Source organism: Lynx rufus, unplaced genomic scaffold (genome assembly GCF_022079265.1).
Source record: "Lynx rufus isolate CCGP_SWC_20201006 ecotype Redwood Valley unplaced genomic scaffold, mLynRuf1.p SCAF_17, whole genome shotgun sequence".
NCBI lineage: Eukaryota > Metazoa > Chordata > Mammalia > Carnivora > Felidae > Lynx > Lynx rufus.
In genome coordinates, this window is record NW_025814831.1 from 4321740 (window position 1) to 4338732 (window position 16993).

General features: G+C 45.6%; 1 protein-coding gene across 18 annotated transcripts in view; it reads right to left on the reverse strand.

Annotated features, from left to right (window-relative positions):
- The window catches only part of WDR20 (WD repeat domain 20), a 66380-nt gene extending 50908 nt beyond the window's left edge, over positions 1-15472 (reverse strand). For 17 of the 18 annotated variants that reach the window (XR_006962124.1, XR_006962125.1, XR_006962127.1 and 14 more), the window contains exon 1: positions 15192-15472. Coding sequence is in view for 11 of the 18 variants with exons in the window: in XM_047080075.1 (XP_046936031.1) it covers positions 15192-15440 (249 nt within the window). In the remaining 7 variants the exon portion in view is untranslated. Of the gene's footprint in view, positions 1-10468; positions 11464-15191 lie in introns of those variants that run through there. The other variant, XM_047080077.1, reaches the window with a different exon arrangement.
- Positions 15473-16993: the final 1521 nt, after the last annotated feature.

Below are 16993 nucleotides of genomic sequence, written 5' to 3' on the forward strand. Positions count from 1 at the left end.
CAGGCGCTGTGCAGCGGACGCAAAACCTCCCCAGAGGACGCCAGGACCGGAGTGGGAAGGAAGGATGGGAGGCAGGGACTAAAGACTTCAACGAGCAGAGGCGGCCACGAGGAAGAAGGAGAAAAGCAGAAGAGTCTAAAGGGCAGAGCCAAGGGGCGCCTGGGTGGCGCAGTCGGTTGAGCGTCCGACTTCAGCCAGGTCACGATCTCGCGGTCCGGGAGTTCGAGCCCCGCGTCAGGCTCTGGGCTGATGGCTCAGAGCCTGGAGCCTGTTTCTGATTCTGTGTCTCCCTCTCTCTCTGCCCCTCCCCCATTCATGCTCTGTCTCTCTCTGTCCCAAAAATAAATAAACGTTGGAAAAAAAAAAAAAATTTAAAAAAAAAAATAAATAAAAAAATAAAGGGCAGAGCCTTTGGAGGGACACCAGGAGTGGCAAATGGACCATGCGGCAGTCAGGACTCTGCCTTTCCGGCTCTACCTGCGCCCCACTTTCGGAGCAAGCTGAGCTAATCCCGACCTCGGTCCTGCTAGCACACGCACACCTGCTCCAAGATCCGGAGGAAAGAAAAGCACGATGTCAGGAGTTGTACAGTTTCCCATGATTAAGTGGGAAGAAGGAAAAGGGACTGCAAGGGACAGCATGAGCAATTCTGCTTGGGACACCAGCACAAGGAAGATGCAGGTTCCAAACAAAGCTAGCTCCAGATGATCAAAGCTCTAGCCACAGCCTCCTCTCGGAAAAGCCCAGAGGAACAGCACAAGATTCGAGGTTGGGACTAATTTCTAAGGAGCCTCTCAACAAAAGCAATCCGGCCTCTGCGAGCTTTGGTAACTAACAGCGACCATATTTGGCTTGTGACAGGGATTTTAAAAGATCATCTCATTTACTCAAATAAATCCTCAGAGGACTACAATCGCAACGAATTCGTTCATTTAAAATCGACACAATGTGCCTATTATGTACAGGCTCTGTGATGGATATGGGTGAATAAGATGGCTTCTGCCCTCAAGATTGCACAATCCAGTGGGGGAGACAGAGATTCAAACAAAAAATTCCAAATTGTATGAAAAAGTGGAAGGGCATTCATAGCAGTCAAACAGCAAGAGCAAAGGAAAGAGAGGTTTCTTTTTTTTTTTTTTTAATGTTTATTTATTTGGGGGGGGGGAGCAGAGAGGGGGAGAGAATCCCAAGCAGGCTTCATGCTCTCAGTACAGAGCCTAATGCAGGGCTCGAACCCATGAACCGTGAGATCATGACTTGAGCAGAAATCAAGGCGGATGCTTAACGATTGAGCCCCCTGGCTGCCCCTAGGAAGGAGGTTTCTCAACTGCGCAGGAGTACAACGCAGCCCGGCCATCCTCCAACTGCAGTGCGTCGCCTTCCCCATTGTATTCCTGCATCTCACCAGGAGCTCAAGGAAAAATCTGTTACATCTGGGTCCCTGACACCTGAGCCGGTGTGAGACGCTCAGTGTAGTTTGCACCTCTTGGTTGCCTACCCAGTACCTATGTGTAGATCTGTTCTCCTGTCTGCTATCTACTCGCAGCTCCAGAGTGGGCTCCAGGGAAATCAGGGTATGAGAGAATCCAATCTCCTTGCCAGAAGTCACTCGGTACATACCTCCCTGGCCATGGGAATGGGCTGGTAATCCAGTCTGGGGCAAAAGGTCAAAGAGGAGGTTTGCCAGCGGCCTCAACGAAACAATCTTTCTCACTCTCCTGAGAAAATGACTAGAAGACCTGTTCACTCATCCTGGATACTGGCTCTCGTTCTGGACCATGTGTTACAGAAAAGTGAAGCCTGGACCTCTACCACCGTTTTGCCACTTAGGCCAGGCTGACCCCAAGTGGAAAGCAGAACCAAGAGAGTCTCAGCCAAACTGAGCTGGCACCTGAAGCCCACCTCACCCCTAGAATTGTCAACATAAGCCAATGCATCCCCTTTAAAGTTGAAACACCTTGTTGGAGCTGGGTTTCCTGTTACTCGTAAACCAAATCACACCTAACATATTTGAAGTATATTAAGTCATAAAAACTACCAGCAAATCACCATCCACCAGCTGCTTTTACAGCACATTTCAATGTTTATCTCTTGCTCCTACAAAAGTCTTTGTTAAACCGAATTCTCAAATATTAAAAGGTAAATCTCTTCCCTCATCTTCAAACTTTGGAGGACAACCAGTTTATCTATAAAAATTTACTTGAAAAATTTACAAATTTAACCACAAAAAGGATGAAAATTATTCAAGGTAAAAACAAATACACACACACTCACCCCTAAGCAAAGTTACAAGACCGATGACAAATGAAAGAAAAAACATCTGTAATTCGTATCACAAAGGGCTAATCTCCCTAATATACATAAAGAACTCCTTTTTTAAAAACTTAAGATACCCAACAACCAAACAGAAACATGAGCAAGGGATATGAGACAGTCTGTAGAAAAAGAAATACATTCAATTCTTAATATATAGAAAGATGCTCGAGCACTCTCATCACATGGGAAAAACAAAAACAATACAAATTTCTCCCCTATCAGATCGAATGCAAGTTCGACAACGTGCCCTGTTGGTGAGGCTGTGGTAAAACAGGTATTCTCGCGTGGGAGTACAAAATGATACAACCCCTCCCTGGGGACGGTGATTTGATGATACATGTCAAAAATGCATAAGGGGGCGCCTGGGTGGCTCAGTCGGTGCACAAAGCATCCGACTTTGGCTCAGGTCATGATCTCAAGGTTCCTGAGTTTGAGCCCCGCACCAGGCTCTGTGCTAACAGTTTGGAGCCTGGAACCTGCTTCGGATTCTGTGTCTCCCTCTCTAACCCTCCCCTCTTGCCCTCTGTCTCTCTCAAAAATAAATAATAAACATTAAAAAAAAACTTTTTTAACATGTAGGCATCAACCCTCTGCCCCAGCAGTACCTCCTCTGGAAATACATCCTGTTAATATACCTGCCTACGTGCAAAATAATATACATGCAAAGTTATTTACTGCAGTGTTATTTGTAATAACAATAACTAAAAAAAGATAGTGATATGTATCCATAGCACAGAATAAAAAGCAATTATAAAAAAAGAGTGAAGAAGCCCTCTATTTACAAATATGGTAAGCTCTCCAATATATATATATATAATTAAGTGGAAAAAACTCAGACACAAAATACCATAGTGTGCTCCCTCAATTTCTTCTCTCCTCAAATGTCATCTTATTCTTACAGCAACAGAAGGATGAGTCAAAAACAAATACAATGATTATAGGCAGAGGGAGAGAGCTTTGCAGGGAGAACAGAAATGGAAGCTAAGCATCTCTGAACAGAAACTGTTGTACAGTTTTGATGTTGGAAGCATCCGTAATTAAAACATAAAATTAAATTTTATGTCTTCCGTAATTAAAACATAAAATTAAATTTTTTCTAATAGATTTATTGAAGTATAATTAACATACAAGGAATTGCACATATTAAATGTATACAGTTTGAGTTCAGACAGATGCACACACCCATGATACCATCACCATAACCAAGGTAACAGACACGCCCAACACCTCCCAAAGTTTCCTCATGTCCCTTCGTTTTTGTTTTTGTGGTAAGAACACTTAACATTAGATCTACCCTCTTAAATTCTGCAGGGCACAATACCATGTTGTTAAGCATAGGCCCTGCTGTAGAGCAGATCTTTAGAATCTATTCATCTAGCATTAACTGAAACTTACACAAAATTAAATTTAAAAACAATCCCTCATGTTCTAAACCTGGACTGTGGTAACCGTTGTGCAGCTTGGTAGATTCACTAAAAATCACTGAATTATACACTTGAAATAGATGGCAGGAAGGTACGATAATCTGACTGAGAACTAAAGGAAGCCAGTAAACACCAATGTCTCTCCAACTTCAGTGAGCACACGAACTACCCGGAGACCCTCTAGGAATGCAGAGTTTGGTTCAGTAAGTCTGGCATGAGGCCTAATTCTGTACTTCGCAGAGGCTCCCAGGTGATGACGCGGATGGTGCTGGTCTGTGCACCACACTCTGAGGCTGTCCAAGCTGCCAACTAGAGGAGCTTGGCTTTAAGAAGTAGTTGAGAAATTGGGGCAGTAGCTCCCGGAGGCAAAGGACAGGTACCAAGTGGGCGGGGGCCAGAAAAAGCCTTTTCTTCCCTTTTGCTGTCGGCGTTGATTGAGTCCGGGTTAGAAGGGAGAGTGAGTGCGAGGGGGTTATAATGCCTAGCCACAGCATTTAAGATAGGAGTCTGCTGGAGAGAGTGGCAGTGTAGCAGGAGCCAAAATCTCTGAGATATGATGGGAAGTGATGAGGGTCCAACGAGGGATGGGGTTGATACAATCCGATGACCCGACTTCCGAAAGGACAGTGTGCTAGGAGTCCTACAGGAGGACCAGATACTAATGTAGTACGTTACCTCAGAAGTAGTACCAAAAGAAAGAATACATGTTAAAAAAAAAATCATTTTAAAAATCATACTAAGAGTTCCAGAAGCTAGGATATAGCCAACATTTGGATGATCGTCAAGAAAGAAAATAATTGGGGCGCCTGGGTGGCTCAGTCAGTTGAGCGTCCGACTTCGGCTCAGGTCATGATGTCACAGTCCGTGAGTTCGATCCCCACGTCGGGCTCTGTGCTGACAGCTCGGAGCCTGGAGCCTGCTTCGGATTCTGTGTCTCCCTCTCTCTCTGCCCCTCCCCTGCTCAGGCTCTGTCTCTGTCTCAAAAATAAATAAAAACGTTAAAAAAAATTAAAAAAAAAAAAAAGAAAGAAGATAATCTTGTCCTCTAATCATGTCTAATCAGGTCTTGCTAAAGCCTCAACCCTCACAGTGACTCTTCAAGGAGTCATGCCACATCCTCAGGCCTTGAGTCTCTAGTCACCTTGGTTTAGAATCCCTTCTCCCTTCACCCCACCCACCTATCAGAATTCAGTTCATAAAGCTTTTTTTTTTTAATGTTTATTTATGGCAGCAGGGGGAGATGGGGCAGAAAGAGAGGGACACACAGAAACCGAAGCAGGCTCCAGGCTATGAGCTGTCAGCACAGAACCTGATGTGGGGCTTGAACTAACAAGCTGAGAGATCATGACCTAAGCTGAAGTTGGACACTTCATAGACTGAGCCACCCAGGTGCCCCCAGAACTCAGTTCAAACATCACCTTGTTAAAGCCTCTCCCTTTCTACTGCAACTAAGACAAATATCACATTGTAACACTGTATCATAATCATCTATGATCTGAACCAATGAAACACTCTTACAAGACTCAATCTTGTAAGTACTTCTTGTATTCCTCCCTCTAGTTAGGGCAGCAAGAGTAAAGGAACGATCCAGAAGAGAAAGAAAAACAACACAAGACATGGCCAACTTAGAATCCTAGATAATCAACTGCTGAGTGAAAAGTCACCCCAAGTACCACAGACACCTCTTCACACAGCTAGAAGTGTTACTTAACAGGACAGGAGAGACCGGTCACTCTTACATTCCATCACACGTGACACAGAAGAAAAGGTAAATTGAGACTTATCAAAACCAGGGTGCTTAAGCTTTCTGTGCTACGGACTCCTCTCACAATGATGTTTTTAAATACGAAAGATTACAAAAGAGATCAATTATTAAAACAGTTAGTTATAGGGGCGCCTGGGTGGCTCAGTCGGTTAAGCGGCCGACTTCGGCTCAGGTCATGATCTCGCGGTCCGTGAGTTCGAGCCCCGCGTCAGGCTCTGTGCTGACAGCTCAGAGCCTGGAGCCTGTTTCAGATTCTGTGTCTCCCTCTCTCTCTGACCCTCCCCCATTCATGCTCTGTCTCTCTCTGTCTCAAAAATAAATAAACGTTAAAAAAAATTTTTTTAAACAGTTAGTTATATAAAAGTTTCTTCAGGTCACATTGTAACAAGCTCTAGTGCAGATCCACTAACCACTGTAACTTCAGAGTAGTGATGACTGTGACATCTATCCACCTGCAACAACCATAATGTGATACGCAAACACCTGTGATTTTCACTGGTGATAAAGTCACAAGTCTGTTACATTGCCTCTGTGATTTGCTGACTAAATCCACAACTGGAAGGACACATTCGAATTCGGTTACAGTTTTTGCCCATCTAGGTTGATACATCCCCTAAATTCTACTCCGATTAGGCAGCACTAATAAGTGAATAGTGTGCACGTCTCAGCACTACTTATTCGCCCATCTCACCACTGGATGGTAGGCACTTGAGGCCAAGGACTACGTCTTACTTGTCTTTGGGTCTACAGGTCCGATACATGTTAGCTGGATGAGTAAGTCATTTTCTATTCCACTGGACTGTGAGCTCCTTGATGGCAGAGCTTCAGTCTCAACAACACAGAGCAACCACTCAAATCTTGATAGAATGAATGAGTGTGTATCTTATCTCCTTGGTCGGACGATAATCCTCTCAAGGTCAGGGATCATGTCTCCTACTTCTTTGATTTCCCATAGTCCAGTGTACTGCTTTTCACACAAAACCACTCAAATATTTGTTAAATGAGACATTAAGACAGCGCCTCTGAAATGAAGATCAAAGTAAGTAAAGAGAAGGAGCACCTGTACCAGTTCTGCTGTAGCAGGGAAACACGGGCAGTGCAGCAGTGAGGCCGGACTGCACCAACCAAAGGAAAGACTGAGCCAGGCCACAGAGCTCATCTGCAATGTGGCTGCTTGAGAAGACGCGAAAACATTCCTAGTCTTACTTGTAAAACACAAAAACCTTGTAAGTTCCTTCTTAATCTTGCTTCTTTCTTACAAAATCTTGCCTCTTTCTTGTAAGATCTACATTTTCCTACTGCTACAAAATAAAAACATAGCAGAGATTGACTTGGCATGTTTTTAGTACAATATACCCTACTTTTTAAAAATCCATATTACAAAAGAGAATGCAAAACAGGGCTCAATTTACAAATTACCAATTGGCAGAGGAGCTGTGAAGTTGAGAAAAATGCTAAAAGGTAAGAGCGATCGCCAGCTCAACCTCAACCAGAAATGAAGATGAAGCATTTCTGAAGTTACAACTACGAAGATGCAAGTTTTAAAATTTACAAAAATGCGATCTATACGCACTTCAGGGCAAATCATCTGTTTGAAATCCAACCCAATATTCTTCTCCATCCAGGCAGAGAAACACTTCTCCACCTCACCTTTACTCCCGAACTCCACTTGGTGTTTGCATTGCTTATACCATGTGCACAGCACAGCCTTCTACTTTGTAATCCAATTATTAGCACAAAAAGACAAGCTCCTCACTCACAGACAGAAGGGTCTTCCTTCACCTTCACAACACCCGCAACAGACACCAGGACCTTGTACATAACAGGTCTGCAATAAACTCTTGATTAATGAGGATTTTTTCCAAAGCCAGACATACCTTGCACTGTATTATAAAAAAACAGATGCCGGGGCACCTATGTGGCTCAATCCAACCCCTGATTTTGGCTCAAGTCATGATCTCAGGCTCTGCATTGACAGTACAGAGCCTGCTTGGGATTCTCTCACTCTCCCTCTCTCTCTGCTCCTCCCCGGCTCTCTCTCTCTCAAAAGAAATAAACTTTAAAAAATAATAAATAAATAAATCTTAAAAAAAAAAAAAAAACAACACAAAGATGCCAAATTTTCAGAGAATAAGGTAACTCGTCACTGACAATTTAAAATGTCCTGGGGTGCCTGGATGGCTCAGTCAGTTAAGCAATCGACTTTGGCTTAGGTCATGACCTCCCAATTTGTGAGTTTGAGCCCCATGTTGGGCTCTGTGCTGACAGCTCAGAGCCTGGAGCCTTGCTTGGGATTCTGTCTCCCTCTCTCTGCCCCACCCCCACTCTCGCTCGCTCACGCGTGCTCTCTCTCAAAAATAAAAATAAACATTAAAAAGATAGTAATTAATGATAAGTAAACAAAATGTCCTGAAAATTGGGGTGCCTGGGTGGCTCAGTTGGTTAAGTGTTCAACTTCAGCTCAGGTCATGATCTTACAGGGTTCGTGGGTTCAAGCTCTGCATCGGACTCTGTGCTGACAGCTCAGAGCCTGAAGCCTGCTTTGGATTCTGTGTCTCCCTCTCTCTCTGTTCCTCCCCCACTCATGCTCTGTCTCTCTCTCCTTCAAAAGTAAAAAACATTAAAAAAAATAATTAAAAAAATAAATTTAAAAAGGGGGGGGCACATGGGTGGCTTAGTCACTTAAGCGTCAGACTTCAGCTCAGGTCATGATCTCATAGCTAGCTGGTGGGGTTGAGCCCCTCCAGGCTCTGTGCTGACAGCTTGGAGCCTGGAGCCTGCTTCAGATTCTGTGTCTCCCTCTCTCACTCTGCCCCTCCCCTGCTAGCTCTCTTTCTCTCTCTTGAAAGTAAACATTTAAATAAACAAAAATAAAATCTCCTGAAACTTAAAACAGAGAATGTCTACCAATTGAAGTTATTTCTGCTTTTGAAGTTTATTCCTACATAACCAAATAGGGCCACATTTCATATTTCTTCACAAACTAATCTCACTGAAATATAAATAAAATTGTTCTCTAAGATATCAGATTACAAAAATCTTCACATTTATTTTTAAAACAAGGTTCTTAGGCATATAGCCAAACTAGTCAGTGATAAAATCCACTGTTATGATTCTTGCTCAAGTTTTCTACCAAAGCACAATAAATACTTAAATAAATGAAGTCACTAGATTAATTCAATGATAATAAACATAGGTGACAAGTTTCTTAAGGGCAGAGACTTCATCTAAACCCAGCATCTAGAGGAGCACCTCCTATCTGCTAAGCGTGCCCCACAACTATTTACTAAAACAATGACACTCATGACTATCTCATGGGTCTCTAGGACACATTCTGAGAGCTGCTTACCATCGGTCATATCCACCCATTCTGTCTTTCAAAAATCTCATCATCATCCTCTTCTTCAAGGTCAACAGAACCAAAGAATCATATGAAAGTTTCTCTAGCCTGTTCTAAGAGACAAATTAAGATGCTTCCCTTCAGGGGCGCCTGGGTGGCGCAGTCGGTTAAGCGTCCGACTTCAGCCAGGTCACGATCTCGCGGTCCGTGAGTTCGAGCCCCGCGTCAGGCTCTGGGCTGATGGCTCGGAGCCTGGAGCCTGTTTCCGATTCTGTGTCTCCCTCTCTCTCTGCCCCTCCCCCGTTCGTGCTCTGTCTCTCTCTGTCCCCCCCAAAATAAATAAACGTTGAAAAAAAATTAAAAAAAAAAAAAGATGCTTCCCTTCAGTATATAAGATTTGATAGTCAAATAAGTATCAATATTTCAGAAGACATTAAGTAGCCCTTGATGGGAAAAAAAACTACGGTTTCCAATTTCACATGTGCCCCACTAAATTAAGCGCAACACTTCTCAAAGTAAATTTGATATAAAAAGCTTTGGTCTCCTAAGCCTCTTTCTAAACTAGAAATGGAGAGAGCAGAGAGATGTGAAAATTACAAATGGAGGGAAGGGTGTGAACATGACCTTCTCTGGAGCAGTCCAGTATCTAAAACTAGTCTGTGGAAAAAACCTTTAAAAGGCTTCTAGCTCACCCTCCCACACAGAGCATGCATCCCTCAGTCACCAACAGGTGCTCCTACAGTCTTTGAGAAAGAGACAGACTATCTCCCACACAGAATGCTCATTCTCTCCCAAGCCAACCCATTGCACTCCTGGACAACTCTCGCTCTGAAAATATTCTAGCTGTTATTAAATGACTCTTCTGGCCAAAGCTTCACATCAACACAGTGAGTACTTTTCTAGCATAAACACCTAGAATCACAACGTGTTCAACTTGCTTTCACAACACACCCCACACTCCTCAATTCTCATTAAAGAAGTAGGCAATGATTCCAAGACATGAAGACATCTTCCCAATAAAAAGATGCATTTATTTTCATTAAAAAACTATTGAACACAGACTCCTACAACCTTCAGAGTTGAAAAGACCTTGAAAGCCATCCAATTCTACTCTTCCCCCCTTCCCCTCCCCCCCCCCCCCATTGTAGGAATTGCTTCAGTAACACTTCTGGGCAGCACATTTGTGGCCTGGAATCTTAAGATAGGAGGGGAAAAGTAAGTCTCTTTGATTTGAATGTTAAATAGTTCTGAGTATAGTTTTTACAAGTTGTCTGTTAGTAGATTTGTTAGGTAATGTGGTTTGACAGAAGTAGATCAAAAGTAATCTGTGTCATTTGGTTACTTTCCATTACTTCATGGTCTCTTGCTACACAATTTCCCAGTTGTAAGAAAGCTAAATTTGTTACCTACTAACAATAATTTTGAATGTCTTTTTTAAACTGTGAGCCACGAGGCGCCTGGGTGGCTTAGTCAGTTAAGCGTCTATTCTTGATATCGGTTCAGGTCATAATCTCATGGTCGTGAGATTGAGCCCCACGTTGGGCTCTGCGTTGAGTGTGGAGCCTACTGGGGATTCCCCCTCCTCCAGCGCCGCCCCCCCCCCCGTCTCTCTCTGTACCTTCCTTGCTCATTCTCTCTCTCTCAAAATAAATACATAAGCTTAAAAAAAAAAGAAAAAAAAAAAGATGTCAGCCACTAAAAATACCCATTTGGGAGCCCAAAATTAAATAGGCTTTTTAGCTTGTAAAAATCTTTTTTAAAGTATGGCACAGATGGACATAGATATTTTATTCAGTCATTCACTCAACAAATAAGTAGTTAGAGCCTACTTTATGGTGGACACCGTGCTGGGCACTAGGAAAACAGTGAAAGCAAAAAAGACAAGACCTCTCTTCTGAGAGAGCTTTGTTTATAGGGAGGCAGATTATAACCCAGAGAATTACAAATTGAGAAAAGTGCTAGAAAGGCAAAGTTCAGGATGTTATGAGAACGTGTAATAAGGAAAACTGATCCAGCCTGGGAATTCAAAGCAGGATATGCTATGGAAGTGATGCCTAAACTGAGATCTGAATGGTTGCCATTCATATTTATGTAAAACTGGATCTCATAAAATGAAAGGGTTGGTCCAATAAGCCCAGCTACCTTTGGCATCTTTATAAAACCATCTCTTAAAAAAAAGAAAAGAAAAAAAGGGAAGGCCAGCACTCAATAAAAAGGTGTAAAGGCCAGTAGCTGACAATTCTTTGGAGAGGGGCAGGGTCTTGCTCTACTGCAGATCCCCCATCTAGAATAATTATCATCATAGTAGTCCCTCAAATCTTTGTTGAGATGATTAGTGTCAGGATTAAATCAGTGCTCATATTATCTTCAGTTAAGCAAAATAACTTCACAAAACTACATCTCCATACACAAGAACTCCACTGCAAACTTCGACTGCAAAAAGAAGACGCTTTCTTGTACCTCACAGGATTGTTATCAAGATTCGAAGAGATAATACATGGCAAAATGCTGGGGTAGATCTTGCAGTGCTCGGAGGCCATGGCATCCGCGTGATCAAAAAGCTTGATCGGTCCCTTCTCACTACGACAGTTCTTTAGATTCAGCTATGCTTCATCTTCCTGACCATGAGAAAGAAAAAAAACAAAACTGTAACACAGGTTTGCACTCCCTCTCTAGCCTTGGCTTCCTCAGAGAGGGTGAGACTGCAAAAGCTGAAGGTCCCGTTTAGCTCTACAAACTGACCTGCAAATCTATTTAAAGGGCCAAGAATACACTCCTCAGTTCAGATTTGAGATGACCTCGTCATCCACTCCATTCCCCCACAACTCCATACTTCCTTTTAGGAATGGCAGCACACAGCTCGTGATTTAAGTATTCAAAGACCTATTTTCCACTTATTTCACATGCAGATTTAAGCCGAATGTATGTTTCCAAATTAGACCTTCCGAATGATCCGACTAATTGTTGTAAAACTTTGTACGCCCCAATTTAAAAAAATGAATAAAAACAGTCAAAATGACCAACTGTAAGAACAGAGTTATAACTCCTATCTGAGTAGGAAATTATCTGCTCTATTTTAAAATCAGAAAAGACAGGGATGCCTGGGTGGCTCAGTCGGTTGAGCATCTGACTCTTGATTTCTGTTCAGGTCGTGATCCCAGAGTTGTGGGAACAAGTCCCTCAAGGGACCAAGCATGGAGTCTGCTTAAGATATTCTCTCTCTCTCTCTCTCTCTCTCTCTCTCCCCCCCCTTCCCGCCCCCCCCTTGCACATGCACCACATGCTCTCTCAATAGAAAAAAATTTTTTTAATTTAAAAAATCAGAAAAGACAATCTCAAAAACAATCACACACTCAGAAATAACAGTAAGTAAATGCAAACGCATTCATGGAAAACAGTTTTAGAAAATCATGATGACTAGAAGAGAATGGAAATGTCCACCATATAATGCTATGTTACTGCATGAAAATTAAATTTCACAAAAAGTCATAGAGCTCACATAAATTATGCAGCTAGAGGCAAATCTACATGTTTAAGATTTGTCTTATTTAAAATAATTTTGGGGTGTGGTTTTGAAAAGCTCTCCTAGGGGCGCCCGGGTGGCTTAGTCGGTTAAGGGTCTAACTTCAGCTCAGGTCATGATCTGGTGGTTTGTGAGTTCGAGCCCCGTGTCGGATCTGTGCTGACAGCTTGGAGCCTACAGCCTGCTTCAGATTCTGTGTCTCCCTCTCTCTCTCTCTGTCCCTCCTCCATTTGCGTGCTCTATCAAAAATAAACAAACATTAAAAAAAAAAAAATTAAATCTTGGGGCACCCGGGTGGTTCAGTTGGTGAAGTGTCCGACTTCAGCTCAGGTCATGATCTCATGGTGAGTTCAAGCCCCACGTCAGGCTCTGGGCTGATGGCTCGGAGCCTGGAGCCTGTTTCAGATTCTGTGTCTCCCTCCCTCTCTGCTCCTCCCCTGCTCATGCTCTGTCTCTCTCTCTCCCAAAAATAAATAAACATAAAAAACATTTTTTAAAAAATTACACCTTGGATCACGATCTCTCGGTCCGGGAGTTCGAGCCCCGCGTCAGGCTCTGGGCTGATGGCTCAGAGCCTGGAGCCTGTTTCCAATTCTGTGTCTCCCTCTCTCTCTGCCCCTTCCCCGTTCATGCTCTGTCTCTCTCTGTCCCAAAAATAAATAAACGTTGAAAAAAAAAAATTAAAAAAAAAAATTACACCTTGGAAAGCTCTCCTAGTTTTAACCTTCATCGAATAGCATCCAGCTAAGAGAACACAACTATGATACTTTCAAGCAAGAGAGCTGTTTTGATGATGCAAACCACAGCCACCAGATCCAGATAAGGTTTGCCACCAGAATGCTTCAGAAATAATACGCTTCAAAGAAAAAGAAAAAAAAAAAGGTAACATTGACACTAGTAATTGCTGGTAAATTCAGCAGTTAAGCATTTTTAAAATTTTACATGAATTTTAGTAACTTAAAAGTCTAAACTTATGTCCACAGAAAAAGTTGATCCTTTCAGTCCTAGTATCAATGTCAAGATAGCAGCTTCCCATTTGACAGTTACTTTAAAAAAAAAACAAAACCCAAAACATTTATTTATTTATTTATTTACTCAGAGAGAGAGAGACAGAGAGAGAGAGAGAGCGCACGAGCACACAGGGGCAGGCCAGAGAGGAAGAGAGAGAATTCCAAGCAGCCTCTGGCCTGACGTGCAGCTCAAACTCATGAACCATGAGATCATGACCTGAGCTCAAGTCAGACACTCAACCAACTGAGCCACCCAGGTACCCCTGACATTACTCTTAATGCTTATTTTAACTATATTTTACACCTGCTGAGGGTTTCAGGCTTTGAAGTTCATTACACTTATAGTATAAATTACAATGTGAGTACTGCCATGTTCTCTTTTTAAAGAGGTGCGGATAGAAGCTAAAGAACTCATCCAAGGTCACCCAACAAGTCAGCAAAAAAGTTGAGAGCAAGTCTAAAAGTTTAGCTCCTAGACTACTAACTACTTGACGCTTTTTCAATTCCAAAAGAGAAAAAATGAAGTCAAGCGATTTACCTTCCGTAATACCAAACCTCAAACACAGTAGAACGCATCACAAACGCTAACCGAAAAGATGCACCCTGACCAAATGAGAAAACTTGCTACAACAGGACACCACCCTCCTTTCCCTAGGTCTTGAGAAACCAAGCAAACGTACTGCTTCTGGATACATCTTAGAGAACGTCCACGCTTCAGTGTGTACGATTTGCTTTCACACTAACCAAACACTTAAAAATTAATCTGTTATCACCTTTATCCATGCCTACGTGCTGTGGGACGCATCAGTGTCCTTACTCTCCCAAAAGTCAAGTCAAAGACCACAAATCTCAAAGGTAAGCAGTTCTCAGTGAGAACACAGCCAATAAAGGAAAGGCTCTAATAAAGTTGCTCCTTTTGAAGAGATCTTTTTAAAGGATGATTACATGCTTCACAAAATTAATGTGAAGTCGCCCGTCAAGAAAAAAAGTGATTCTTGTAAAGTAGCTTTTAAGGCATATCCCTCCCTCTTTGGGACATAGTCTGACTTGCTGGGCAAGAACAATCCGGGCACGCTCACACAGAACACCCATGAACCAGCCTGGTTCATGAAAACATCATTTCGACCTCCCAGCTGTAGTACTCAGTCCTTCCCATACCATAAGGGCCAAGATGACCCTCTTTAACAATCTCTCGGGAGAAGGCGCCCCGGCGGAGAAAGTGACAGCCGTCCTCCTTCTGATGTTTTCGGAAAGAGTCTTAACACCAGCAGAGGCTCCTAGGAAGTGTCAGTGCGGTCGGTAGCAGGTGGAGTAGCCCTTGGTGCCGAGCAGGTCCTTTCCGACCTAGTCTCAAGCCCTCCGCTGCCGCCCGGATTCCGCCTTCCAGACCTTCCCCAGCCGCCCCGCGCCCCCATTCTCTAGCCCAGAGCGAGACACACAACTCCCGGGAGGCGAGGCAGTCTAAGCAGACAAGACGGCCACCCCACCTCTTCCGGGGACTCGCAGGCCCGCTCCCTGGCAGTGTCAGAGCCTGACGGACCCTGCCAGAGAGAAAGCAACTGTCCCCTTCTGGGGCCTCCCAGGCGGAACCCCGTGCCCCACGGCCCCTTTCCGCCGCCCCCACCCCTCTGAAACACCACCTTCCTTATTCGTGAATCCCCCTTCCTCAGGAGCACCCCAGTGGAGTTACCGGCCCACTCAAAAGTAAGAGCGACCGCCACCCCTATCGGTCACCCTGGGCCCCGCTGTCACCGCCCTGCTCCTGGCCTCCGCCCACGCCCCTGGCGGGCCCCGGTGACGCCCGGGTCGGTACCTTGCGGACCCCCTTGTAGATATAGAAGTAGAGCTCCCGGCCCACATTGAAGCAGAGGCGGTCGCCGTTGCCAGACTGGTCGTTGAGGTTTACGAAGGAGACGCGGACGGGGTTGGATCCCTGCGAGTTGAAGGGCACCCGGTTGGGCCGGCTGTACTCCGAGTGCGGCAGCAGCTTGTACAGACCTTCCCGAGTGGTGAATTGGGTCTTAATCTCGTTCATCTCCTTCCCTCCTCCCTCCGTCGCCATCTTGGAAAGCAGCGTTCATCCTGCCCTAAGTGCCCGGATCACGCCCACCGCGCAGGCGCCGTGCTGGGCTCTCGCTCTTTACCCCCCCCTCCCCCGGCTGTTCCTCCTGGCCCCTCCCACCCGCGAGCCGGCCCCGCGGAGGCCGGCCGAGGGGCAGGGGCGGGCTTGTTTACGGCCGGACTGCGCAGGCGTGCTCACCTGGCGCGCTTGGCGCGCCTGGGCGTCCGGAGGCCCCTCCCCCGGGCGAGGACCCCGGCCAGTTCCGCTGTCGCGCAGGTGAGGGAGGCTAGGACTGGAGGTCGTGCTAGCTGTGCCGCCGCCTCCGCCTCCCCCTCCGCTCCCCCCGGGGCTGAGCCGGTAAGCCGATGCCGCGGCGGGGCTGCGGCCGGGAGCGCCGAGGTGAACTGGGGCGACCTCCTCAGCCGCCTCCGGCCATGCCCTGAGGGGACCCGGGACCCGGGGGAGCGGAGGGAGGGAGCCGCCGCGGCCGCCGCCCCAGGCGGGCTCCGCACGAGGGGTGCCGGGAGCAAGGCGCGGGAGCCCCGACTCTCTGGCCGGGGGGGGGGGGAGGTGCGGGGACGCTCCGAGGCTGGGGGGCCCCTTCCCCCAGGGCCTGCCCTCGGCCCCCCGCACGGCCCCCGGGACGCCCCTGTGCGCCTCCCGGAGTCCGTTTCCGAGAAGGTACCGCGGTGGCTCGGTTTCCCGCTTCCCCACCTTCCTTTAGGCGGGCAGGGGGAGAGCGCCCTGGGCGGGCGTAGGCGCCGCGGGTGTATTTGCAAGGCCGGTATCTGGGTACCTGCCTGTGGAGAGCACTGGCTAATTTTAAGGAGAAGAGGTTGTGTAGACACTTCTGTTTCTGGAGTTTGTCTTCAGCGGGTGTTTAGAGAACAGGGGGAGGGGAGGGCCGGGCCGGGCAGGGGCTTTCCGAGCCAGGGACCGAATCGAAGCCGGAGTCACTTGACTTGCTCGGTAGCTTTTAAGAAAGTTAGAGACCATTGATTAAAAAGGAAAACAAAAAAGGCTCAAGTGGGATCTGCGAGATAGTGACCTCGGCGTGGTTGTGGGCACACACCGTGCGAGGCCCGGATGTGGGAGGGCAGGCACACGTGGGGAGCCTTCCACGGTCGCTGCCGTATACCTGCGTTTCTTGGCATGTTGCGCTGGAATATGAAAGTTTCTAAAGCGACAGAAACTTCCCGGGAGAATTCCGGGGGGGTCGGAAGCCAACATTTGGTACACCAAGAATGAAGTGTGTCTTTAAATTCAAATCAGAGCTGGAGGGTCGCAAAATTAGTGCATGAAGGGACGTTCTGCAGTAAAAGAGCCTAAATCGCAAGCATCTGTTACAACGCAAGGCGATGGCAGTGGAAACTGCCATGATGTAATAATGCATTTGACACTAACATCCTGTGTCCTTCGTACGTGTTGGCAAAAAAAAAAAAACAAAAAAAAACACTGGAGCAAAATCCTGCTTGTTTAATAAGAGACCCCTAAAATAGCTGAAAGTTTGGGTTGTAATTGTTTTGATATCTGCCTTTCTCTGAAAGGCAAAT